The 26,942-nt window shown below is 38.0% G+C and overlaps 1 protein-coding gene and 1 pseudogene across 4 annotated transcripts; one reads left to right on the top strand and one right to left on the bottom strand.

Moving 5' to 3' along the window:
• Positions 1–646: 646 nt before the first annotated feature.
• Positions 647–26,676, top strand: LOC131772272 (neurogenic locus Notch protein). Of its 4 annotated transcripts, XM_059088159.2 has the most exons (42): positions 647–750; positions 1,399–1,783; positions 2,015–2,125; positions 2,821–2,934; positions 3,134–3,514; positions 3,740–3,850; positions 4,091–4,204; positions 4,840–5,220; positions 5,764–5,874; positions 6,365–6,478; positions 6,759–7,139; positions 7,495–7,605; positions 8,119–8,232; positions 8,539–8,919; positions 9,210–9,320; positions 9,812–9,925; positions 10,220–10,600; positions 10,698–10,808; positions 10,966–11,079; positions 11,298–11,678; positions 11,796–11,906; positions 12,848–12,964; positions 13,429–13,545; positions 14,007–14,123; positions 14,293–14,409; positions 14,527–14,643; positions 14,830–14,943; positions 18,293–18,670; positions 19,378–19,494; positions 19,659–19,775; positions 20,496–20,609; positions 21,228–21,341; positions 21,457–21,573; positions 21,842–21,958; positions 22,109–22,222; positions 22,552–22,668; positions 23,199–23,312; positions 23,433–23,546; positions 24,188–24,304; positions 24,756–24,903; positions 25,617–25,778; positions 26,573–26,676. In XM_059088159.2, the coding sequence occupies exons 2-41, from the start codon at positions 1,495–1,497 to the stop codon at positions 25,756–25,758; spliced, it is 6,675 nt and encodes a 2,224-aa protein (XP_058944142.2). In that variant the 5' UTR covers positions 647–750; positions 1,399–1,494; the 3' UTR covers positions 25,759–25,778; positions 26,573–26,676. The 4 variants fall into 4 exon arrangements, with proteins under 4 accessions (XP_058944142.2, XP_058944143.2, XP_066028905.1 ...); XM_059088160.2 differs by lacking the exon at positions 5,764–5,874; XM_066172808.1 differs by lacking the exon at positions 22,109–22,222.
• LOC131789983 (uncharacterized) lies at positions 17,195–17,951 on the bottom strand (annotated as a pseudogene).
• Positions 26,677–26,942: the final 266 nt, after the last annotated feature.

Here is a 26,942-nt window from a genome sequence, read left to right as displayed (position 1 = left end):
TAAGATAGTTTCGAGAATCTTAAACTAAAATTAAACCGAAAATTTCAGTTCTTTGATGTAGTCACTGTTGAACTCGAGCGTTTATGAAAATTTCGGCGGCAATTATGACAAACAATAAGTTTTGAACACTTTAATTTCTAAGCGTAATGAAGGAAGCTGACTCAGTCTATTGCTTAACCATTTGAGTACCTATCTGTGCCTTTGGACGGTCCGAATTTGATAAGGACTGGCGAGGTCTTTTTATTGTGTGCTACGTTTTATTTACCTAGGTTGTTCAGTGTCATGAACAAAGAAAGGTTTTTTTTTCATTTCTTCTTCCTTGCATGATTCCTATCTAATTTTTTCTGATAATCGGTGCGATGACAGGACATGATTACGGCCATAGTTATCAAGTGATTAATGACAGGACTAGGGCTGCTGGTCTCGCAAGGGGCAACGTCCTTAGGTGCGATCAGCGAGATTTTCCAACCGCCAGATGGTATCGTTTTACTGGAGCGGCTGGCACGCAGTATGCCGACAAAGTGTGTGCCCATTAACCGTTGTGGAAACCCACGCACCAGGATGGCTCAGCACATCACATCCAACTAGAACTGGGCAAATCATCAATGGGAAAGCGTGCTTTTCACTGGTCCGGAAACTGCTGCCGGTGGTCGGCAAATATCATGATCAAGAAATGCAATGGCTTCTACATTTATAAGCTTGGTAGAACACCATGTTGTTACCTTCGCTTTTGTGGGAATGGAGGCTTTGGTGAGTTACATCCAGTTAAACTAAAGAAACCTACTATGCTACATTTCAAATAATTCATTAGCCATTTTTAAACAGCAAGAACGATTTATTATTATGATACATATAGATACACCTAGTTGGTTGTTATATACAACGCGAAAAGTCCAAATCCAGTTGCTCTTTTGAAAGGTTTGAAAATTATATTTTTTCAAACCTTCTTGCATACCCACTGCTCAAAATCATAATGGCCCCTAAATATGTTTCGAGAAAGGATGTTATTACCTAGTCACAAACGTGGCTGGAAAATAATGCAATCATAGTGATTATGAAACAAAGAAAATCGTGGATATTTTCATCTAATTCTGACAGGTCAATCGTGAATAGACCAATCGCAATCAAGTTCGAGTAAGAGAATTTATCATCGAGGCCACAAAGTGGATGTCTTTGCTGTTTCCCGTTCATTTTACTGACCATGCTGAGGAATGATTGTTATCTTAAAACGAAATAACATGCTATAAATATTTCTGGTGCTCGATTTTCTCCAATTTCCGGGTAAGGTCCATAAGCACACTGCGCGGCGATTTCTTCCTCGGCCAATTGTACGAATAAAATCCTTGAACATTCTAAATATATTTTTAACCTTTACATGGCGTTTATACTCTTCTTCAGGAGACGATGGCTGCACTAACTACTTACAGTTAAACGATAGAACCAGAGCTGCTAGTGTTTCCTCGGGGAAATATCCTTAAATGTGACCAATATGACATGCCCGGGGATCCAAAGTGGTACAGGTTCACTGGAGCATCAGGGCAAATGATGGCCACCTCCTGTGTTCCTAAGCATTACTGTGGAACGCATGCTCCGGGTTGGTTGAGTGGAGCTCACCCAACAAGTGTGGGGCAAATTGTCAACGCCAGAGTCTGTTTTCACTGGGGAGGAAGTTGCTGCAATTGGAACACTAATATCCAGATCAAAAAATGTAACGGGTTTTACGTTTACAAACTTCACAAGACCCCTGTCTGTTGGCTTCGCTACTGTGGAAATGCAGGATTCGGTGAGTCAAAGGCGGAATATTTCAAATAGAACTTTTCAAGGTTATTTTCTGTATATCGTCTTCATCAAATTTTCCAATTCATCTATGGTCCAGACGGAGAACTATAAAACAGTAAGGAAAGAACACAAAAACTACAATCTCAAGTACTTCTTATCTAAGTTTATAAAAACTGCATGGAGAAGTATAAATGTCTTGTAATTGACCTAGCAGTCACATTTTCTCTTTAATTAGATGTGTGCAAGGTAAGCAATCCTTGTAAGAATGGTGCCACATGTGTTCCCAAAAATGGTGGGTACACATGCAACTGCAAGTCAGGATTTCATGGTGTCAACTGCGAGCACGGTAAAACCTTTAATAAATTGCGATCAAATTCGAAAACCCCCGAGGGATACTTACCTTCACTAGAGCAAACCATTATAATTAAATTCCCCAACTACGCCCTCGGACACAAATAAAACACAATTCCCTTTTTTTGCACAGAGAGAAGTTTATTAAGAATACGAACCAACAGTGGACAAAAGCCAATGATATGCCTAATAGACTTCCCTGACACTCTATGACATCACACAAAATCACCCGGGGTGGGAGGGTGGGTGGGTGGAAAGAAAAACGAAACAATACACAATCTCCGGTAAGCGCTCAAAGTGAAAACTGACGCGAAGTGAAACACGAAACTCCTCGTGCTTGGTACTAGAAGGTGTGTGTTGCGCAATTCGTCCTTTTGAACACGTGCTTGTCTGTAGATGTCTTCTACAGTAGGTGATAGCTCAATAGGAAAGAAAAAATTCAGCATATATATTTCGTGGGGGAGTAAAGCTATGATGAAGTCGCTTACGCCATCACGTCTGGAACACTATTATAAAACACGCACAGTCAAATTTTAAACAAGATCAAAGAGAAAATTAGCAGGAAATTACTGCCAACAATTTGTATAAATTACTAGATAGTCTCCCTGTACTTGAGAAATGTCAGGCGAACAGTGTTTTTAAAAAACAATTGCAATGGTAAAAATAGCAAAGCTTTTTTCTATCATACAGATGTAAACGAATGCAACACCCGACCCTGTCGTAACGGTGGAACGTGTGAGAACTTCCCAGGAAATTACAGATGCAAGTGCAAACCAGGATTTTTAGGGAATCACTGCGAGATCGGTTAGTTGATTTTGCGAATGTTGTTCAAAGTGTGTTTCTTATATAAATTTTTTAGCGATTAGCCAAAATTTCATACTGAATCTTTTCTAGATATATTTGAAAAGCTTATAGTGCATTTGCGACCCTCGCGAAGGCAATCAATGTCGAAACACACCTTTCCTGCAAATCTTATTTTCCGATAAATTTTCCCCACCACAAGCGTATGATGAATGCAGGCATTACCAAGTTCTCAGTGACAGACAGCGAGCTGCTGGAGTTCACAGGGGCAACATCCTTAAGTGTGACCAAAGGGACCTTGTAACACCCAAATGGTACAGGTTTACTGGAGCAGCTGGCACTCAGATGCCCACGTCATGTGTTGCGAAACATTACTGCGGAACTCATGCACCGGGCTGGTTAGCGGGTTCACATCCAACAAGAGTTGGTGAAGTTGTCGACCGTAAGGTTTGTTTCCACTGGGGTTCCAATTGCTGCAACTGGAATGCGTACATTCGGATAAAGAGGTGCAACGGGTTCTACGTGTACAAGTTGGCCCGGACTCCTGTGTGTTGGCTGCGGTATTGCGGGAATGCGGGTTTTGGTGAGTCATGTATAGCTCTATTCTTATACTTAGAAATGGTAACTTAACTATAGAACATTATTTCTAGAGTAATTTTGCAAGTTTGACTTTTTATTTGACACAAACGGGGTACGCATCCTGTGAGCAGCAACAATAGCTCGTCATTAAATTTTGATTGAAGTAATCTTTAGTACTTCCATGTCATAGAATAAAACCAGAAGTAAATGATCTCCTTTTGTTTACCAGATCCCTGTAGAACAAGCAGGCCTTGTAAAAATGGGGCGACATGTGTTAACCAGAATGGTGGCTATAAATGCTTGTGCAAGCCTGGGTACCAAGGGATAAACTGCGAGCAAGGTAAAAGACACGAGACATCGATTTTTTTAAAGAAACACTTTTATTGCAATCACTATATTTGTAAGAGAATTTGGACAAGGAAACGTTTACAGTCATTGTGATCCGATTGTGACAATTTACTGGAATAGGAAAATTGGCCTTTAGTCACCTCGAACTGAAAATTGATACTTAATAAAACAAAATAAGGTATGAGGCTGTCTCTGAGTCATATATGTAACACTCATCGTTTTCAATTTTTAGATATCAATGAATGTCTTACGAGGCCTTGCCGCAATGGCGGGACTTGCGAGAACTTAGCGGGAAGCTACAGATGCAAATGTAAACCAGGATATCTAGGAAAACACTGCGAGATCGGTTTGTATTGTTCATTTGAGTGTAGACCTCCCTGTTTTTCATAAAACTCATCTTTATTTGACGTCTCTTAAAAGTCATTTGACATCTGCGTCGGGGTCGTCTTCGTTAAGTGTAAATGAATAAAGGGGTAAGGTCTAGAAAAATTGTGATGCTGCGTTGGTGGGGGAGTATGACAAGACAATTTTGGTTTTATCAACTGAGTTGATAATGTAAATTGACCGCCGTAAAGAGTTTCAAAGCTGATGTTAGCCCTTCGTCAGAGCTCTGACGTAGGGTTAATGCTTGGAAATGTCAGCTTTGACCAATTAACATTATTAGCTTAGTTAATGAAATCAAAAATTACATTAAGTATAATGTGGTTGAGATGAAAGTTATAAAGCGTAATTTCGTTGTGTTACGCCTTGCCTAATGAATAAATTTTCCTTGTTTTATCCTTTTTTCTGTTGGCCTGATCTCATTTAATGTTTTGTGACTTAGACGATGTCACTATTCGTTATTACAAAAAGCTTAAATCCCTTAGAGAATGAGTTTCTGCTATGCTTGCAAAATGTAGAAAGTCTGGTATAGGCAGTTGACAGTTTTGAGATATGGAATGTTTTCGGACTTTTATGTGCAGTTGTTCTGTTTTTTTGTAGTATTTGATGAATGCAGACACTATGAAGTCCTCAACGACAGAGAGCGCGCTGCAGGGCGTCACAGGGGTAACATCCTAAAGTGTGACCAGAGAGATCTTGTTACCCCTAAATGGTACAGGTTTACTGGAGCAGCTGGTGCTCAAATGCCAACGGCATGTGTTCCGAAACACTACTGCGGAACTCATGCACCAGGATGGTTGAGTGGCTCACATCCAACAAGAGTCGGGCAGGTTGTGAACGGGAAGGTGTGTTTCCACTGGGGCTCCAACTGTTGCAACTGGAATGCTGCCATTCAAATAAAGAAGTGCAACGGGTTTTACGTTTACAAACTTTCAAGGACGCCTGTATGTTGGCTGAGATACTGTGGAAATGCCGGCTTTGGTGAGTTGGGTATCGCCTATTTTTCTTTCTTTCTTTCTGTGGAAAGTAGGATCAGCGAATTCACTGTACGATTTTCAGCTTTCCGGAAAGATATACGCTGAATATGCTACATTTAAACCCCGTGGATAGTGTTAATGTCACGTTAACGGTTTTCATTTAATGTTATTTGTCACAAATGAAACCAAGAGAGGATAAAAATCTTCGGGAAGGCAGGGTTTTTGTAAGTCTTTAGTTTTATTCAACTTTCTTTTGTAGTAGTGTTAAAGGACAGAGGTATGTGATTGTGTGTCGTGATGGAGGCCTTTGCCCTTTAGATGACATGAGAGGTTATGAAAATAGGGTTCATACTGCATAGAAGTACAATATTTGTACGTTTCTATGTTTCTAATTGGGTTAACGCCTCGGCGTTATTATATATATGATTGTTGCTTTCTTTTAATCTTCATTAATCTCCGTATTATCATTTTGAATATAACTAGTATCAGTATTATCAATCCGATCGTAAATAGTATGGGTATTATTTTTCATTAAAAAATTTTTAAGACCCGTGCAAAGCTAGTAAGCCTTGTCAAAATGGCGCCACTTGTGTCAACCAGAATGGAGGCTACACTTGCCTCTGCAAGTCTGGGTACCAGGGAAAGAACTGCGAGCAAGGTGAGGTATCTAGGAGGTCATCCTTAAAAATCATTGAATTTAAAACTAAAAAGTAAAATGGTGTCGCGTATTCTTTGTCAAAGTTACTGCAATTGACTGCCGGTAGTTGGTCAGAAAAGAATGGAAAACTACCCCACGTGAACAAAAAAATAAAGTACCCTTTCAAATAATAACTGACATAAGGACATTGAAAGGAATTCATTTTATTCAAAATTCCAAATTTATAGTTTTGTATATCTGATCATGAACATATTAAACCAGATAATAATACTAAAGGAATTGAAGACATAGTCCTTTCGTGAATGTACAAAAGGCGAAAAAGCAAGCCTATAAAATTGAGGCTGGCAAGGTTCTTACTGTTTTGATACTATTATGTACAGATTTACATACAGAAATAAGGCTATCAGAATGGTAACAACAATGTTGATAGTAATAAATGATTACAATGATAATAAAAACAAAATCAAATGTATGTTTCGTTTGTCTTTAGATGTTAACGAATGTGTCACGAAACCTTGCCGTAACGGTGGAACTTGTGAGAATTTACAGGGTAGCTACAGATGTAAATGCAAAGCAGGATTTCTTGGCAAGCACTGCGAGATAGGTTTGTATGCTTGCCATTTTTTTTTCCTTTAGCGCTCATGTTGCTGTTTTCTTTGTTGTTACCGTTTTTCTTTCAAGCTTTTGCCTGTAAATAATTGAAATAACTGTTAAGACTTTTATGATATTAACTTTTCTGTTGAGCAGTTTCCTTACTGTTTATTTGTATTTTAGTTTAGTGAAAAAAGTTTTTTAAAGTGTTTATGGTATTCTCTGAATCAAATATAATGTCTTAACTTGCGCACATCGGGAGAATACTGTAATCTTTTTATCTTATGTTGCAGTTTTCGATAATTGCAAACATTATGAAGTTCTAAGTGACAGAGAGCGGGCTGCTGGAGTTCACAGGGGCAATATCCTTAAGTGTGACCAGAAGGACCTTGTAACTCCCAAATGGTACAGGTTTACAGGTGCAGCTGGTGCGCAAATGCCAACGGCTTGTGTTCCAAAACATTACTGCGGAACACATGCGCCAGGATGGTTGAGTGGCTCACATCCAACAAGAGTCGGGCAGGTTGTGAACGGGAAGGTGTGTTTCCACTGGGGCTCCAATTGTTGCAACTGGAATGCAGCCATTCAAATAAAGAAATGCAACGGGTTTTACGTGTACAAGCTTTCGAAGACACCAGTATGTTGGCTGAGGTATTGCGGAAACGCAGGGTTTGGTAAGTCTATAGTTTTATTCAACTTTTTTTGTAATACAGTGACAGTATAGAGCTAGGTGGTTATGTCATGTTGGAGGCTTTTGACTTCTGCATTAAAAGAAAGGTTTTATTTTTTTTGAAAAGAGGGTAGCATAATGTTTTTAATGTCCATTTCTGTATATTTCTATTATTATAACAAAACTGTGGCATTTATAATAAGGTCCCGAAAAGGTTATTAAGGAGATTGTTGTTTTCTTTCTCTCTTCATTAACATTGCTATCAACATCTTAAAAACTATTGCTATTGAATAATCATTCTGATCATAAATACTTTTACCATAACTAGTATTATTACTTTTCAACACAAATTCTCTAAGATCCGTGCAAAGCTAGCAAGCCTTGTCAAAATGGCGCCACCTGTGTCAACCAGAATGGTGGGTACACTTGCCTCTGCAAGCCAGGGTACCGAGGAAAGAACTGCGAGCAAGGTGAGATATCTAGAGGATATCCCCAGAAATCATTGGATCTAAAACTAGATAGAAAAATTTGGCGCAAATATTTTGTTACCTGAACTTACTGTAATTGACTGCAGGTGTTTGTAGGAAAAGAATGGAAAACTACCCTAGGTAAACAAACAACGAAAAAAAGGAACCTTGTCAAATAATAACTGTCATTAGGACATCAAAAGAAGTTCATTTCATCAAAAACTCCAAATATAGAGTTTTGCATATCTGATCATAGACATATTAAATCAGATAATAATGAAGGAATTGAGGACGTAATACTTCCGTGTGACGTGAATGTACGGAAGGTGAAAAAGCAAGCCTGGCAAAATTGAGGTTGGCATGGTTCTTACTGTTTTGATACTACTATGTACAGATTTACATACAGAAATAAAGCTATCAGAATAGTAATGATAATGATAAAAGCAGTAAATAATAATGATGATAATGATAATAATAATGAAAGAAACAAAACAAATATGTTTGGTTTGCCTTCAGATGTTAACGAATGTGTTGCAAAACCTTGCCGTAACGGTGGAACTTGTGAGAATTTACAGGGTAGCTACAGATGCAAATGCAAAGCAGGCTTTCTTGGAAAGCGCTGCGAGATAGGTTTGTATGCCTGCCATTCTTTTTTCTTTAGTGTTGTCATTGCTGTTTTCTTGGTTATTGTTGTTATTGTTACCATTTTTATCTCAAGCTTTTGACTGTAAATTTTAAGTTATCCCTTTTACGACATTGACTATGTTAGTTTTTTCCTTCACGCATTTTCTTTTCTGTGTATTTGGATTTTTGTTTGGAGACAAAATAATTTTTGCTTGTGATTATGATATTTTGTGAATCGAATGTAATGTCTTAACTAGCGCTCGGGCCGAACCGGGTGTATGCCGTAATCTTTTTATTTCGCTCATTTTGCAGTTTTCGATAGTTGCAAACATTATGAAGTTCTAAGTGACAGAGAGCGGGCTGCTGGAGTTCACAGGGGCAATATCCTTAAGTGTGACCAGAGGGATCTTGTTACCCCCAAATGGTACAGGTTTACAGGTGCAGCTGGTGTGCAGATGCCAACGGCTTGTGTTCCAAAACATTACTGCGGAACTCATGCGCCAGGATGGTTGAGTGGCTCACATCCAACAAGAGTCGGGCAGGTTGTGAACGGGAAGGTGTGTTTCCACTGGGGCTCCAATTGTTGCAACTGGAATGCAGCCATTCAGATAAAGAAATGCAATGGGTTTTACGTGTACAAGCTTTCGAGGACACCAGTATGTTGGCTGAGGTATTGCGGAAACGCAGGGTTTGGTACGTCTATAGTTTTTATTAACTTTTTTCTGGTAGTGTTACAGGATAGAGATATGCAATTATGTCGTGATGGAAGCTTTTGCCCTTTAGATGACTTGAGAGGTTATGAAAATAGGGTTCATACTGCATAGAGTTACAGCATCTCAGCGTTATTATTTATAAGATTGTTGTTTTCTATTAATCTTCATTATTCTCATTATTATCATTTTAAATATACCTATTATTAATATAATATTATTATTCTCATTATAAATACTATTGGTATTGTTTTTCATTACAAAATCTCTTAGACCCATGCAAAGCTAGTAAGCCTTGTCAAAACGGCGCCACCTGTGTAAACCAGAATGGTGGGTACACTTGCCTCTGCAAGCCTGGGTTCCAAGGAAAGAATTGCGAGCAAGGTGAGGTATTTGGGAGGATATCCTTAAAAACCATTGGATCTACAACTAGATTGAAAAATATTGGCGCCTATTCTTTGTTCACTGAACTTGCTGTAATTAACTGCCGGTGGTTTGTCAGAAAGAATGGAAAACTTCTCCACGTAAACAAAAAAAAATATACTTTGTCAAATAATAAAAACATGAGTTCGTTAAAGGAAGTTTATTTTTATTCCAAATTCCAAATTAAGAGTTTTGCATATCTAATCATGGACATATCAAACAATAATAAAGGAATGGAACATATAGTCCTTTAAGGTGAAGTGAATGTACGAAAGGCGAAAAGCAATCCTATAAAATAGAGGCTGGCCTGGTTTTTACTGTTTGATACTGTTACGTACATATTTACATACAGAAATGAGGTTATCGAAATATTTATTATGTTAATAGTAATACATGATTTTAATGACAACAGTGATAATAGAAACAAAAATATTTGTTTGGTTTGTCTTCAGATGTTAACGAATGTGTCGCAAAACCTTGCCGTAACGGTGGAACTTGTGAGAATTTAAAGGGTAGCTACAGATGCAAATGCAAAGCAGGATTTCTTGGCAAACACTGCGAGATAGGTTTGTATGCTTGCCATTTTTTTTCTTTAGCGTTGATGTTGCTGTTTCTTTTTCGTTGTTGTTGTTACCGTTTTTCTTTCAAGCTTTTTCCTGTAAATTTTAAGTTATACCTTTAACGAATTTTTAAATTTTTCCTTCAAGCAGTTTCATTTCTGTTTATTTGGATTTTTGTTTAGAAGCAAAAATATAGTTTTTTAATGTTTATGGTATTTTTCGAGTCGAATAAAATTTCTTAAGTGGCGCTAGGGACAAACTAGGAATATGCGTAATCTTTTTATTTCACTTACATTGCAGTTTTCGATAATTGCAAACATTACGAAGTTCTCAATGACAGAGAGCGGGCTGCTGGAGTTCACAGGGGCAATATCCTGAAGTGTGACCAGAAGGATCTGGTAACTCCCAAATGGTACAGGTTTACCGGATCAGCCGGCACTCAGATGCCAACGGCATGTGTTCCAAAACATTACTGCGGAACTCATGCGCCAGGATGGTTAAGTGGCTCACACCCAACTAAAATCGGGCAGGTTGTGAATGGGAAAGTGTGTTTTCACTGGGGTTCCAACTGTTGCAACTGGAATGCAGCCATTCAGATAAAGAAATGCAATGGGTTTTATGTGTACAAGCTGACAAGGACGCCTGTTTGTTGGCTGAGGTATTGCGGAAATTCAGGATTTGGTAAGTTTAGAACTATCCTCCATCTTATTCAGAAAAAAATAAACGAAAGATTCATCTAAATGATATCTATATTCATATTTATCTCCACTTTTCACAGACCCATGTAAAGCAAGCAGGCCTTGCCTAAATGGAGCCACCTGTGTAAATAACCAGGATGGATACAAATGCCTCTGTAAGCCTGGCTATCAAGGGAAAAATTGCGAGCAAGGTTAGGAATACCATATTTCTGTCTTGTGAGTTTTCTTGCATGATTTGTTTCGTTTCGTCCTGTTTTTTCGTTTGTTTGTTTAATCGTCCAAACGGGGATCGTCACCATACTCATGCTGTACCTTGCTGAGGTGAAAACCTTTCGTATATTTTTCCAGATGTCAACGAATGCTTAACTAGGCCATGTCTCAACGGTGGAACATGTCAGAATTTACCAGGAAGTTACAAATGCAAATGCAAACCAGGATTCTTAGGAAGACGCTGCGAGACGGGTAACCTTAAAGGATATTTTCTTTTTGAACCACTTGCCTTTTGAGTATTGCCTCCTCTGATTAAATGTTAGTGCAACCTCAGATTTACCAAATTCTGATTATTTAAATATTCTTTGTTAGAGTAGCAAATTGGATTAATCGCAAGTCGCACATAACCTTTGGAAAGACAATGATAGCTCATCAATGTCTCTAAAAATTTGTGCAATGTTCTTTTGCAGCCTTTAATCCATGCTTGCATTACGAGACTCTCAGTGACAAGGAAAGAGCTGCAAGTGTCCATAGAGGAAATATCTTGAAATGTGACCAGAGGGATTTAGTAACGCCAAAATGGTACAGATTTACAGGGGCAGCAGGCACTATGATGCCTACCTCCTGTGTTCCGAAGCAGTACTGCGGAACTCATGCACCGGGTTGGTTGAGCACTGCGCATCCATCGGTCGTCGGGCAAGTTGTCAGCGGAAAGGTGTGTTTCCACTGGGGGTCTAGATGTTGTAACTGGAACGCGAATATCCAGATAAAGAAATGCAACGGATTTTTTGTGTATAAGCTTGCAAGGACTCCGGTGTGTTATCTCCGCTACTGTGGCAATGCAGGACATGGTAAGATGTATTGATGAAATGCATAATTATGTCAGAGAGTGAAGCATATTAAGTTCAGTATATTTAGAATTCGTAAAAGTTTGAGCTGACTGACCAAGATGAATGTTTTCTTGCTAGGCGAGTGTAAAATGAATAAACCATGCAAGAATGGGGCAACATGTATCCAGAAACCAGATGGGTATTCTTGCGTCTGTCCTTCAGGTTTCCAAGGAAAGCATTGCGAAAACGGTAAGTTAAAAAAAAAAAAAAGAGAAACAGCGTTAGATTTACGATACTGGTAACATTGAAGCTTGACGAAGACCGGCTACATCACTGAACGGCTTTTTAAAATATATTACGATTCTGTTTCTCCTTGCATTAAACTTTTTTAAAAACCGGCATCCCAAGTACGATGCGACTCAAATTAAAATAGCAAAAAAAAAAGAAAACGACAAAAAGTTGAATGTTATCACGTTTAGAAAAGTGTTATAAGTCGCTAGCGAGGTTTACTTCAATGAATGTTTATCACTACGTGAAGGTTACGTGTTCATGCGATATTTAGACACATTCTTTCATACATCAAGAATTCTTGCTATCGACAAGTTTCTATGGCCATTGAACTGAATCAGTGCGGCTAAGGCTGAAAAAATCAAAGGCTCAAATGAGTCTTTATTTTCCTTTGTCGCCCTACATTTGATGCATTAAGCTGAATTAGGTCATTCTTGCATTATTTAAAATGAATTACTGGTGATCCTAAATGTTGATAGCTTTGCCGTAAAAAGCTTAGCCATCAGGAAAAATATTATTGGGGTATGGATTCCAAGTTAAATTGTCATCAGTTCAAGGGAATTTTAAAATTTAGCCAGACTTTGTGAAGAATCTGATCAAATGTTCGTACCATCCCTCAGAAATCAACGCGTGCGTGGTACACAAGCCATGCAAAAATGGTGCAACATATATCAACACAATCCGAGAGCACCTTTGTCGTTGTTTCAGCGGATTCATGAGAAAAAATCACACCCAGAATAAATATCGCATTTGCCTTTAGGCCCGCAACGTACGTTTTCGAAATCGAAATCGGCCTAATCAGATAACCTTGAGTTAGCTAGATTTTCAAATTTTTTTGTGTACTTAAAAGGCACAATAACGTTCCTCTTAGAGTTGAGATCATTTTTTCGTTTACCTTTCAGACATCAACGAGTGCCTAACAACAAAACCGTGCAAAAATGGCGCCACTTGTGTTAATAGCAATGGGGGATACAGGTGTCTTTGCGTCCCTGGATTTCAAGGGAAACATTGTGAGACAGGTACAAAAAGTTCTCCATAGTAAAATAAAGCGATCAAAACTGTACGCTGGTGTGGAAGCAAAGAAAACGAAGCGTTTATGATAACACGAGAACAGCGTTTCGAAAACGTACTATGTGGACGGGATCTCAGTCAATAAGTATTTGATCATATGACCACTGTCTAAGCTTTGAAATGTTCGAGTCAAAACAAGAAACTGGTAATTTATCGCAAAACATGACTTTTTTGAAAGGTTTTCCTCTTCTGTCACTCGTACTTTGCAACGAAATTGTATATTGGGGTTGATGGCTTTTTCCGGAGCGACTAACTTCAACCTGTCAGGCCCGGCACACATCAGCCACCACAATGGTTTCTTATGGGATTGCGTGACAGGGGACGGACGGGTCATATGAGAATAATTCTTATAAGAAATTATCCATTCATTTTCATAACTAAACCTCCCATGTATCCTTCTTTTTTTATTTAGATGTGAATGAGTGTTTAATAAATGGCATATGTAAGAATGGAGGAACCTGTATCAATACTCACGGTGGATATCGATGTCAGTGTTTGAGTGGATACCAAGGGAAGCACTGTGAACAAGGTACAAAGAATCCTCTGAGGAATGTTATGCCGGCTGTGTATCGAATCACATTAATGAATACTATAACCTATACGGTTGAGGAACATTTTTGCTTTCTCAGTGGAGTTACGTCTTTATTTGAGCAAATACTTCGCTGACATAATTTTCTTCATTTAATAATCGTCTACACAAACGGAAGGTATCGTTGTCCCAAAGGGTTTGCTTAAAACCATTACAGACAAGAAAAGGATCATATTTGCCATTAGACACAGAAAGGGCACGTTTTCTGACCCATAACCAGCGAAATCAGGTAACCTGAAATTGGCTAGATTTTAAAACTATTTGTGTACTTAAAAGCACAAAAACGTTCCTTCAAGTGTTAAGGATTTTCTTTATATTGTTATCAACGATGCATATCATTCAAATTACGGGATGCGCAAAGTTGTCACAGTTTAAAGCTGTCTTTTTCTTTCATCTTTCAGATATCAACGAGTGCCTAATAACAAAACCGTGCAAAAATGGCGCCACTTGCGTTAATAGCATTGGAGGATACGACTGTCTTTGTGTCCCTGGATTTCAAGGGAAGCATTGTGAAACAGGTACAAAAAGATTTGTATAATAAAATAAAGCGATCAAAACTGTATCATTCTGGCCTAGAAAGCTGAAGGATCCGTTGCGACCCATTGCAAATAATACTTCTTATATAAGAAATCATCCACTCATTTTCATTAATGAACCTCACGTGTATCATTTTTTAAAATTAATTAGATGTGAATGAATGTTTAATAAATGGCATATGTAAGAATGGAGGAACTTGCGTCAACGTTAACGGTGGATACCGATGCAAGTGTTTGAGTGGATACCAAGGGAAGCACTGTGAACAAGGTAGAAATAATATTTTAAAGTTTACATATACTGACGACTTTTGAGCCGTTTAGTTCTTTGACAAGAAAGCGATCAATTTAGACTGTTTTAAATAACTGCTCGGGTTTTACCCTTAAGATGTGAACGAGTGCACAACGACAAGACCATGCAGAAATGGAGCCACCTGTGTGAACAAGAACGGTGGATATGATTGCTTATGTGTTCCTGGTTTCAAAGGAAAGAACTGTGAGATAGGTAAAGAACCTTTCTTAAAAATGATTTTCTTCATAAGTATTGTGACTGGAAACGTTCTAGCAGTTTAGTTCGAAAATAAATTGTTTCTACGTTTATCTATTGATTTGTTTATGTCTGTATCTGTTTATCTGCTAACCAATTTATCAATGCTTTTATTTATACGATTATTACGTTTTTTTTTATAAGATGTCAATGAGTGCATCACTAGACCTTGTTTGAATGGTGGTACTTGTGCCAATCAGCATGGAAGCTACCAATGCGTTTGCCTGGCGGGATTTACCGGCAAGCACTGTGAAACCCGTAAGTGTTAATGTTATTCCTGTCCGGGAATAGAATCATTTTCGAGGTTGATTGTCGTCTTCAACCTATACCTGAATAAATAGATAATCAATTAGTGTTATTTTTTGGCAAATATTCTTATTTAGGAACAGGCACCAGCTCCTGAAATAAAAATACTTGCACGATGGTAAAATTTCGGGTAAGACAAAAGAAAGGAAAAGCAAACAAAGAAACGAACATTGGGAACAAACACGCAAAACCAATTAACATACAGCGTAAAAAAAAACAAAAAAGCCACAAACCATAAAAAAAAATAATAATTGATAAATCGATCTCATGGAGTATCGAATGAAGTGTGAAGGTGAGAAAGTGAAAATATGTTACTCAGCCCCTCCTCAATGGCCTTTGTTAAAAATTCGGTGTTGTTCCCATTCGCTCATTGATATGCCGCAAGAGCTTCAAGGTGCATAAATAAGTCCGAGTTGTTCACATGTATTCCTCAAGAACAAGTTGAAAACGTTCAATACACGCCGGGCTGGTGAGCGCTCTGAAGCGGAACAATCAGCGTCCACAAATATGGCGTTTGTGACCGTGTGGTTTTTAGAGAAGCCTGGAACTGAGTTAACGCCTGTTGAAAACTGCCTCCGAGCGGTCCTGGAGTTAGTCCGAAGGCGCCAAAACTCGAATGTGCTGAAAGTACACAGTTTTCCCGTCATTTTGATACTAAATATGCCATGGTTTCTTCGATGTTCGCTTAGCAAGAGACAGTAGAGGAAATAGTAAAAGAAAAGGTAAGGTTTATTTGTCGTTTCTATCGTATTTTTGGCTAGGATAGTTTTTTAAGTTTCTCTACTTATCCGAGAATTTGTGCTACGAACCGAAACTTCCAAGCCTTGACAAAAGCTCTATGATTTTTGTTTTCCTAATTTTGCCTTCTTTCCTTAGTTTTTTATGAGTTAATTTCTAGGATGCCGCACACAAAGAACACGCGCTTTAACTTGGCTCAATTCATGAAAGCTCGCAAGGTTGCAAGGGAGAAAGCTGTTGATGAAAATCGCAAGCTATCGGCAGAGTACAAAAAAGTCCAGCGAGCCCAAGAAAAGGTGAGATAAATTTGTCCAGTATTAATGTTTTGGGAAGATTTTTATTTTCAATATCAGAGAATATTGTAACAAAGGATTATAGGAAAGTGGTGGAGGTCCATGTGTAGGGAGGCTTGAATTTCAATTTTGACAGGGTAAAAGCTTTTTATGTGTTTAAACTCTAAATGACACTTGAAATTAAACAATCAGTGCTTATGAAATCACTTGTATAATAATTGCTTTCAGTTGGCCACAGTCAGGGAACACTTCAAAGACATAACAAATGAATTAGAGAATATTCCTGTGAGTATACTCTTGATTCTTTATTGTGGTTGTTTTACCAGTACCAGTAAGTATGCAGCAAAAAACTGCTGGGTGCGACCTCCAACTAAGTCTGTAGGTTTGCATTGATTAGTGGTTGGATGAGGTTTAATTTTATGCCAAATTTTATTAATAATGTGAACAGAAAAATATTCAATTTTGTAAAAATAAAAAAAAATATTTTGCAAGTTCAATTTCGGTGAACTAACCACTTAACACAGAGCCAGTGCCAGAATGACAGCCATGGTCAGGCTTCTATGCCGGTACCTATGCAAGAAACCTGAGCGAGTGCCTGTGTTCATTTGGTCAGTAAAGACTGTCATAAATGACAGTGTCTCTAAATTGTAAACATCAACATATTGAATGTAAGATATGGCTAAATATCTATTTTGTTATCATCCAACCACATCTAATTTAAATAATTGTGTTACTACCCAGTGTCTAATTTAGCAATATTTTAGTCACAGGGACAGGTATCTCAGGCACGAACAAGAAGCCCTACTGCACTTGTCAATGGAGAATCAACACTGGGACCAAGAACCGCAAGAAAAAGGAGGCATGAAACCATTGAAGCTGCTGCCAAAATTCATGGGAGCTCAAATGGACATTCCTCAGCCTGTTTCGAGGGAATGTTTGACACTCTGCAAAAGAGATGCAAGTTAGATAAGTTAACAAAATATGTGACAGAGAACAAGCAGTTGACCAATAGAATAGTTTGTAAAGAGTATAAGAAGAGTGTGTTAGAATTTGAAAAGTCAGATGACAACATTGTTTGAAGTATTGCAACATATTATGCAAGTGGTGTAATGGGGAAACGAAAGTACAAAAGTGTAAGACTGGTGCTTTCAATGAAATCAAATGAAGGCAAACCAGGGAAAAGAACAAGTATTTCAATTTGTAAAGGCTGTAAGGTTCCAAAGCTTCTAACTTATAGTAACCTTGTAGAACAGTTAAAAAAGATTGACATTGGGACTGTTCATGAAATTGACCCAGACTATCTAGAGGGCTTAGAAACTGAAAACCAAGTCAATGGTGCATATAGAGACTTGAGACAATACCCACCACTTGCTGTGTCCTCTTAATAAATGTGATGGTGAAAGGCGTTTCAGAAGTTATGGAAACTTTTGAAGTTCCTTTTCTTGTTCCTTTACTCTACTTAATAAGGAATTCTCGGACTGAGTCTCTGCTTAGCTCAGATAACTGGGCAAAATCTCGAATCAGTCTGTTCTCTCTGTTATAGTAGATTATATCTGTGTGTTTTTCTTCGTTGTGCACAACACCATAAGCGGAACGGGCCTTTTTAACCATCTGTAAAATTAAGGAAAATATTTCCGAGGACATCGCCCTTTTAAACTCTACAGTCCAAGCGCTTCGGGCCTTCATTCTTGGACTGAGGCGCCTATGGAGCATCTTAAGCCACATCTTCACTTCTCCTTCCAGGAGTGCTGTCGCTGGAATTTGTGACATTTTAGCTCGTTTCAAAGAGCTTTGGCCCACACGGTTTTTTTCAAAAATTGAAGTGAGAGCTGTTTTTACTTCTTCTTCAAACAAAAAGAAATTATCGACTTCATCACGTAAAGGACGAAGAGCCACAATAGCATTCAAAATGCTATTTTCAGCCGCCATTTTGAAAACTGCTTTGTACTTTTATTCGCATTTCCGCTGTACAATCTCAAACAACAGCGGGCGACAAAGTTCCACTTCACGGCACGCGCCAGCCCGGCGTGATAATGATCTTTTTATAAAAATGAGTAGCTAAAATGTTCATGCTTAACTCTGTTTCATGATAATTAAGGATGAAAATCGCGTTAGGACTGTGCCCAAATTTTCCTGAGTGCACGTAGAGATGCATTTAGTTACTCTCTACGTCCATTTTCGTTAATATGATACAGGAGACCTTGCTCTCTTGGATGATGATAAATACTGATGTTTATAAAAATTAAAGCACCCATCTTTGTTTTCAAAAGAAATCGATGCATGTGCAAGTTACTCGGTACTAGATGAGAAGGACCGTGCAGCTGGAAACGATGCAAACAAGTATACGTGCGACCAAAGGGATATTGCAACACCGGCGTGGTACAGGTTTTCTGGAGACGCTGGCGATAAAATGGCGGACTCCTGTGTTCCTCAGTTGCACTGCGGAACACATGCGCCGGGGTGGTTAAATGGTGATCATCCCGTAAATGAAGGGGAGGTCGTCGAGAGGCAAGCTTGCTTTCACTGGGGATCCAGTTGCTGTAAATGGTCTACAAAAATAAAGATAAAAAAGTGTAAGGGATTCTTTGTCTATGAGCTTCAAAGAACTCCAGCCTGTCATCTACGTTACTGTGGAAACTCTGGTTTACGTAAGTGACAAAAACTACCAATATTTCCATTGAATTTGTATGTTAGACCTGATAAAAGGACAATCGAAGTCTCCAGTGGAATATATTTTGGGGTCCTAAGATAATATCGGTCTGTTTCATGGTGCCTGGTTTATTTCTTTTTTTAAGTATGAATTGATATAGTCATTGTCTGTCTGTCTGTCTGTCTGCTTTTTATCTGTCCGTTGATCTTTCTATCTTTCTCTACAAATGAATCCATCATCCACTGTAGGCGCAAGAATTTGTACTATCATTTTTTGTTAGTGTTGGTGTTTCATAGTTTCGTGTTAGGTGTTTATTTTCTCGTCTTCCATTAGTGTCCTTTGTCAGTTACCAGTTTTGTACTTGTTATATTTATTTGCATATCGTATATATATTGGTTGCGCGTAATTTATTTGGTTAGTTGTCTAGTTTGTGAAAATTACCGTTACATATCTAGCTCTGGGTTTCATGTTTTCGTCTTTGGTTTGGTCACATTCGTCTTGTAAGTATCCTTGTTTATTTCGCTTTGTCGTTTTTCAGTACTTTCACTCATACGATGTAAGTTATTTTATGCTCATTCGCGTGTTTGTAATTTTGTCATTTTCAGTTACCGTATTCAACAATGTGTCAAGTTTGTTCTAGTAAAGTTTGAAATACGTGTGATTAGCGTTTGCGACTATATCCACATCTTTTTCTCTGAACTTTAGCCGTGAACGAGTGTGCCGTTACAAAACCATGCAAGAACGGAGCAACCTGTGTTGATTTGAAGCGTGGATACCAATGCCTCTGCGCCCCAGGGTTTACAGGAAAAGATTGTGAACGAGGTATTCTAATGCAGATGTGTAACAAAAAATGGAACGAGTTGAAATTAATGAATGAATGCCTTCATGACAAAGATTGATTGAATAAATGAATGAATACCGATTCATGCATCAACAAAGGAAATTCTATATACTATGTTAAAAGAAGTTTGTGATTGTTCTACCAGATGTAGATGAGTGCTTGATAAGCGGTCTGTGTAAGAATGGTGCCACATGTGAAAACAGCGTGGGTGGATATCAGTGTAAATGCCCCAGTGGATTCAAAGGAAAACGCTGTGATGAAGGTAACAAAAAAGATAAAAAATAAAAAGAATTGAAAGAGAAATGTTACTTTATTCATTTCAAGCATTCTTGTAGGGAGTTTGGTTAGAAGAAATTGCAGTTTTTTTAGGAGGATTTTTACCGGTTCCCGTAATTGAGAGGATACTGGATTATTGTTGCAAATATCCGTCAACCTCAGTAACAGTCGCCTTCAGCAATCCTTGTGAAACCCAAAGCGCCATAGAGATGACTGAGAGACGGACCGACAAAGCAACAGCAACAATAACAACAACGAAAACAACAAAACATGTATAGACTTCAACTCAAGCGATAAATTTTATCATATATCTTTATTCTTTAGCCTTTGAAAAAATATATTTATTTATTTTAATACAATTCTGAAGTTTCAACGCATGAGTGTGACTCCTTATATCTTTACATGTTTACCTCTACGCCCTTCAGATTTCGGTGAGTGTTCAGCTAATACTAAATGTAAAAATGGCGCAACGTGTGTCAATACCATTGGCGCATATCAGTGCCTTTGTTCACGAGGATATCAAGGGAAACATTGCGATCAAGGTCTCAATTTTGTAAACATCCTCGTTGAATTGACTCGATTTTCGTCATTGTATCCAAGTAATATTGCAGATATTTAAGAAGGTTTTTTTTTTTTAATTTATTTTTTATTTCCTATAGCTTGGCTGATTTCCCTGTTTTATTGATCGTTTGTTTTTCTCTGACAGATATTGATGAATGTGCGAATAGTCCATGCCTGCATGGAGGTACGTGCACAAACAAGCCAGGCGGCTACGACTGTAAATGCCTCATTGGCTACCAGGGCCAACACTGCGAAAAGGGTGAGTGGATCACTCTAGAATCTGCTCAGCGAGGTTCTAATCACTAACATTTTTAGGAAAAATTGAAAAAAATTTCAGGAGGATGATTTGCACAGTAGCTATTACAGCATTCAAATCTTATCATATTACAAGAGATGTGTTCCAAGCGCTTAGCTTTTTGCTTTTAGTTAAATCAAAATACTGTCTTTACTTCTAGCCTCGAGATGAAATTTTCGAAGTCTTATGACACATATCAAGGGCTCAAAGCAATTTTAAGGGGCTCGCGCACGTAGAAATATGAGTGATAACATATAATTAAACGAGGTTCTAGGTCTAAATCATGTTCCCTTTATTTAGGTTCATGATATTCTAAACTTTTTATAGCCACCAGCTACAGGATGTGATTACCTACGGACCAGTCATTTTCCGATCGCCTGGGGGGATATTAGGTGTATCACATAGTTTACAAGGGGAACATAACAAGGATCAGCCGTCGTTAAAAGATTATGTGTATATATATATATATATATATATATATATATATATATAGGGTTTACTGGGGGAAAGGATTATTAGAATTTTACAGAGCCCTACGGTGGGATAAGGTAAATTTCATCCTTACTTACATCATTTCATCAGATGTGGACGAATGCGCGAACAGTCCATGTAAAAATGGTGGAAGTTGCATGAACCTTAAAGGGAGTTATAGATGCGACTGCATTAAAGGATTTACAGGCAAACACTGCAAACAAGGTTTGCTAGCGATTTTTTTATAAATTTTTTGCATTTGATATACACTCGACCGTCCTACAGACTACAGTGACTTAACAGCTAGATGTATGCACATGTATGTTTATATATTTCACAGACATAAATGAATGCATAACGATTCAACCATGCAAGAACGGTGCAACGTGTATAAACGCTATCGGTTCCTATATGTGTCGCTGTGACAGTGGATACCAAGGATTACTCTGCGATCAAGGTATACGTATATCGACCCTTTACTAAAACCAGCATTGAAAATTCAGTGTAATGAAACCTAAGCAAATGCCTCCAATGAAGTCTCAAGTAACTGTTTGGGACACAGAAAAAAATTGAGCAGAAGACCTCAGATGTAAGTTATGGCATCAGTACTAGCTTGCACAATCAACGCGTCACGATGTCACGATGCTTCATCTGATCTTTTTTTCCATCCCCAAAATAAATAGCCTTAGTAAACACAGTGTAAAAGCTTTTATATATTGTTTTAGACATCGACGAGTGTTCTTCATCAAGTCTGTGCAGAAATGGCGCCACCTGTACAAACACGATCGGAGGATACAAGTGTTCTTGTGCCAGTGGATTCGAGGGGGAACATTGTGATCAAGGTAAAGCGTATCAATAAAACAATATCCTTTAGCTATAATTAATAAGGGCAATTTAATAGTGGCAAATAGAAAAGGAATTTATAAAAGATCTGAATTAACAGTCACGTGATGGAGCTTTTTCACTTTGTTTACCTCTATTACCCATTTTAGATATTGATGAATGTAAGAGCGGTCCTTGTGTGAACAGTGGAACTTGTTATAACAAGCCTGGCAGCTTTGAATGCAAGTGTCCTGATGGATATGATGGCGAGCGCTGCGAAAATGGTATATAAAGCACAAAGTTAGATATCAAATTATAAAGCATTTGTTAGTTGACGCTCAAATGAGCTTTAGTCTGAGCCTCTATGGCATAAAATAGCTGTTTTCCTGTTGATTCTGGGTAAATGAGATAATTCGCTCATAACCTTTCAACTAAAATGATATAACGTTTGTCGAGAAATTATAAAGCTAGTATGATGCGTGAAACATTTCCTGTTATGAATACCTTGTCTGATAATTAAAGATATTTTGCCTATCTGATCACCAGTCGGCGTGCACGTAATTTCGTGAACATATTGAGGTCTCTAGGTCTTTCGGATAATCTTCTTTTCTAGATATCGATGAATGCGCTACCAAAGACCCATGCAAAAATGGTGCCACTTGCATAAACATAATTGGCGGATTCCAGTGTTCATGCGCAGGTGGATTCGATGGGAAATATTGCGAACAAGGTACCTTTCTTTTATTGTGCAAATTTGTATTGAAAATTAGGCATTCCGCTAGACATTTCTTGAGTATTTATGATAAGTACTCTCTGCGTGAAACGTTGTAATATATTAATTTAGCAAATACCACACAGCTAAATAGTGCTTTTCGCGCGCGCTGATTTTCTGGTTTGAAAGTTTTAAATAAACTATTTATTTTGTTTGTTTCTGTTTTCTGATACATACCAAAGAGGAAAAATAGTCACCTCCACTTCGGGGAATTATCGTTAAGTACGGTCTGTAGCAGCGTCTATATAGGCCCGCGCACATGTTACAAGCTCAATCGTTTAGCGTTGCTTATAAACTATATTTTGCTAAATGAGATTTCAAAGTAGTTTCAATGATATCACATTTCACAACGCTCAAGAAAGGAGAGATGCCAGTTACATGTAATAGTTGACCACCAATTTTCCACACTGGTTAGTTTTATTTGTAGACGAAACGTCCACTTTAATATTTTGCGATTTTAAGAGTCTTTACGATGTTTCGTTTTCCAGATAAGGATGAGTGCAAGGTGAACCCATGCAAGAATAGTGCTACGTGTATCAATCTGATTGGTGGGTTTGAATGCAAATGTTTACCAGGCTTTCAAGGGGATGTATGCGAGCAGGGTACGTATCTCTTGATGAATTTGGGTATACCAGTAAAATAATTCTTTAAATCAAATATGTCTACACACTTAATTTGTGGGAGAGATGAGGATTAAATTGCAACACTGAATTCAATGACAGATATTGACGAGTGTGTGGGAGACCCTTGTCTGAACTCTGGAAACTGCTCAAATACTCCTGGAAGTTACAAATGCGAGTGTATCAAGGGATTTGAGGGCAAAAACTGCGAAAAGGGTATGTATCTCTGTTAACTTTGGGAGTTATAGCTTAGTGAACGTCGTTATGCGGAGGAGTAGCGGATGAACCATGAAAACCCCCTTTAACCCTGTATCACGTCTCAGTTAGGTTTTGAGATCACAATTTGCTAATCATCCCAATGGAAAGCTCTCCTTTGACACAGTGACAAAAAGAGTGAGGTATAATCCAAATTTAAAAGGCCGAATTGTACTTGAGTTACTGGAGTACTGTGAGGTGGCATCATTGTTACACCGTCATTAAATACTTTACTCAGACACCTAGCCTTACTTTTGTCCCGCTAAAATGAAAGAAATTGCTCATACCAGACAATAAATAGAAGTGAAAGTTAAAACTTGCTGAAATAATAAGTATTTCGTGTAATGTTTTATTCTAAGTGTTTTTGTTTCAAAATGCAGTACGATTATGAACTTCGTCCTAATTTTCGCATGAGCGTAATATGTCAGCTTGATAAGGTAAACAGGGAGGCAGTTCATCAAGAGTCAGGTCGAAATTACCACACAGTTGAAGCGTTCCATGGACAGAATGGCTTCATCGGCTAGCCATGATTATTACAGAGAGAAATATAAGGAATGTTAGCCTACGATCGATCGTTAACACACACTCTTCATTTCATTTAGATGTAGATGAATGTAAAGGGAGCAAGCCCTGTCAAAACGGTGGCACGTGTCAAAATAAGAAAGGCACCTACCATTGCTCATGTCCAGATGGAATTACAGGCTTTAACTGCGAGATAAGTATGTCATAAACATGAAAGGGAAATGTATGAATTAAGTATAATCTATCAGAGTGAGCAGCCTGGATGATAACAAATATTTCACTTCTGTGTTTTTTGAACTCCCATGTGACTGTTTTTGTTCCTCATGCTAAAAGGTCTTCTTCCTCCTCCTCTGGTTCATCTTCTTCTTTCTTCTTCTAATTATCCTTCTTCATCAGCATCTTATTCCTTTTCTTCATTTTCTTCATCTTCATCTTCATTATCATCTTCTTTTTTATTCTTCTTCCTCTTATCCTTCTTCATATTCGTCTTCTTCTTATTCATCTTCTTCTCCATTATCATCATCTTATTCTTCTTTTTTTTCATCATCTTCTTTTTCTTCGTCCTCCTCGTCTTCTTTTTATTTCAACATTAATTCTTATTTGAAAATCACCCTCTATGTGTTTACCATGGCCACTTGTTTCTTTCAGAAATATCTTTCAAAGAGCTTGGTTGTTTTAGAGACAGGTCCAACGACCGTACAATGACTTTGCTAAAGAACCTACGAAAGTACATTGACTGGCGCGACATGTCCAAGACAGTCAAAAACTGTTCTGAGATTGCAAGAGGCACACCGGGGTAAGTAGCTTTGGCAAAATGTGATCAGTTTGCTGGCCTTAATTAGTTTCCTCTGTTACATAGCATATTCATTGCTCTGTTATTTATTTTACATTGTGTTTGTTACGGTATAAGCTAACCGACAGAAAAATACTGCAATCCTACAGACTCGACAACTTTATTAAACAAAGAGTGATAATCTTAATGAGGAGCGACTCCTAAAGGCAGTACGATATTTATCCTCGATAAATTTACTTAAGCCCACCACAGTCTATATCTTAGCTCAGCACTATACCAAACTCACAGTTTCCTCCAACGTTTCTTGAAATTAGCAATCTTCCACTATAGCTCACCCTCACGGTATAACTTTCTACACAGTTGGTCACTCCTGACAACAACAACTACTACTACTGCATACCTGAGTCCTGATATACATTCACAAAGTGTGCTGGAACATTCCAGAAGCTTACAAAAGAACAATATAGAAGTATTACGAAATAAATGTGTGAAAGCCGTTCTATGGTACGCATGTCAGCATGACTAAGCAGTGTGGAGATTTCGAGAAGCTTTTATGTACAACAATAATTACTCATAACATGTTATAAAACTTGTACCTCCAAATGATGGAAGGAAGGCTACTTCATAGAACATTTACCTGAGCATCCAAGGTACATTGTATTCACGGTTTACATAAATTATTGACCTTTTTTTTTTTTCGTGTATTCTGCTCATAGGGTTTACTACTTTGCGATTCAATATTACGGAGAGTGTTTCGGTGCGCCAGAGGGTACCAAGTATGATAAATTTGGCCGAGCATCCAACTGCTGGTCCGGTGTGGGAGGAGCTAACAGCAACTTCGTTTACACGCTATATTAAAGCTATTGAGAGGTTGAGAGGTAAGATCATTTTATTTAAAACCATCAACAGTAGACGAAATTTACGGTGTTTCTGTGGCCGAAGCCTTTTGTCTTACTCGGGGCGATCAATAATTGAAATATCTTGTATACATACACACCAGATATGGAACCGAACAACAAAAACAGGAATTTCAACAAGGGCAGAGAGATATGTTTCGAATTAAAAAAGACACGTTCTGAAAACTACCGATTTACTCGAAAAGTTTACGGGCAGGTGGTAGCCAGAAATGGTCTGAAATTGTGTTCAATATGACAGTTTGTACTCACCTGCTATACATTATTAGTGCAGTTTGTGACTAAAGAGTTTTTAAATCAGATTTCTAACGAAGGATTGTAACATAGAATTGCATAATCTTATGGGGGACCCTAAGACAACATTACCCAGATTTCTTCCGTGGAGCGTGATAGTTCGGGTGAAAGTAAACCTTGTTCAAAAACTAACGAATTAGAGCAGATTCCTCTCAACATATTCTGATAACGACAAAAAACCGTACACGTGACTTAGTTACTAAACCAGTATAATCCACTGCAAACTGAACATATCGGTTTGTAGCTCTATCGTCACATCACAAAATTAAAAAGGCGAAGTAGCTGAGTAATCAATTTCCACGACTTAACAAATTTCCCCGAAAAACAACGTTGGGTCAAGTTTTCGAAATTTCTGCGTCACCGACAACATTCCTTTTCAGTCTTACCCTACAACAAGTAGGTACAAACCCTTGATTTCTTGATTTCTAGTTGACTCACAGTTCTATTTCTAAAACTTATTGCAGAAGTGAGCTAATCAAGGGCTTATCTACTGATGGTACTTAACTTGAAGCTTAAGAAAACTGTGATGAACAAAGCTGTCAACAATAAAAGAGAGGTTTAAACCGAAGAGGTCTGAATGTCGTATATTTTAACTAGTGATGAGGACTTTTTCGAAATTCCCATCTTATCGCAACCCATTTAGGCACAAGTAGTAAAAATCAGCAAAATGGCAATAAAAAGTGTTTGCTTTTTATGAACTTTCGATTTCGCAGGGAACAAAAGAAAAACGATCGCTAAAGTTGCTTGTATCTCGGTAAGAGAATCCAGAGAAGTCGATCCCACAAAATATACTACAATTCATTACACTGCTTGTCGAGAAATTTACCTTGTAAA

This window comes from Pocillopora verrucosa, chromosome 10, assembly GCF_036669915.1.
Source record: "Pocillopora verrucosa isolate sample1 chromosome 10, ASM3666991v2, whole genome shotgun sequence".
In the NCBI taxonomy this organism is placed as follows: Eukaryota; Metazoa; Cnidaria; class Anthozoa; order Scleractinia; family Pocilloporidae; genus Pocillopora; species Pocillopora verrucosa.
This window is presented reverse-complemented; position numbering and strand designations above follow the sequence as displayed.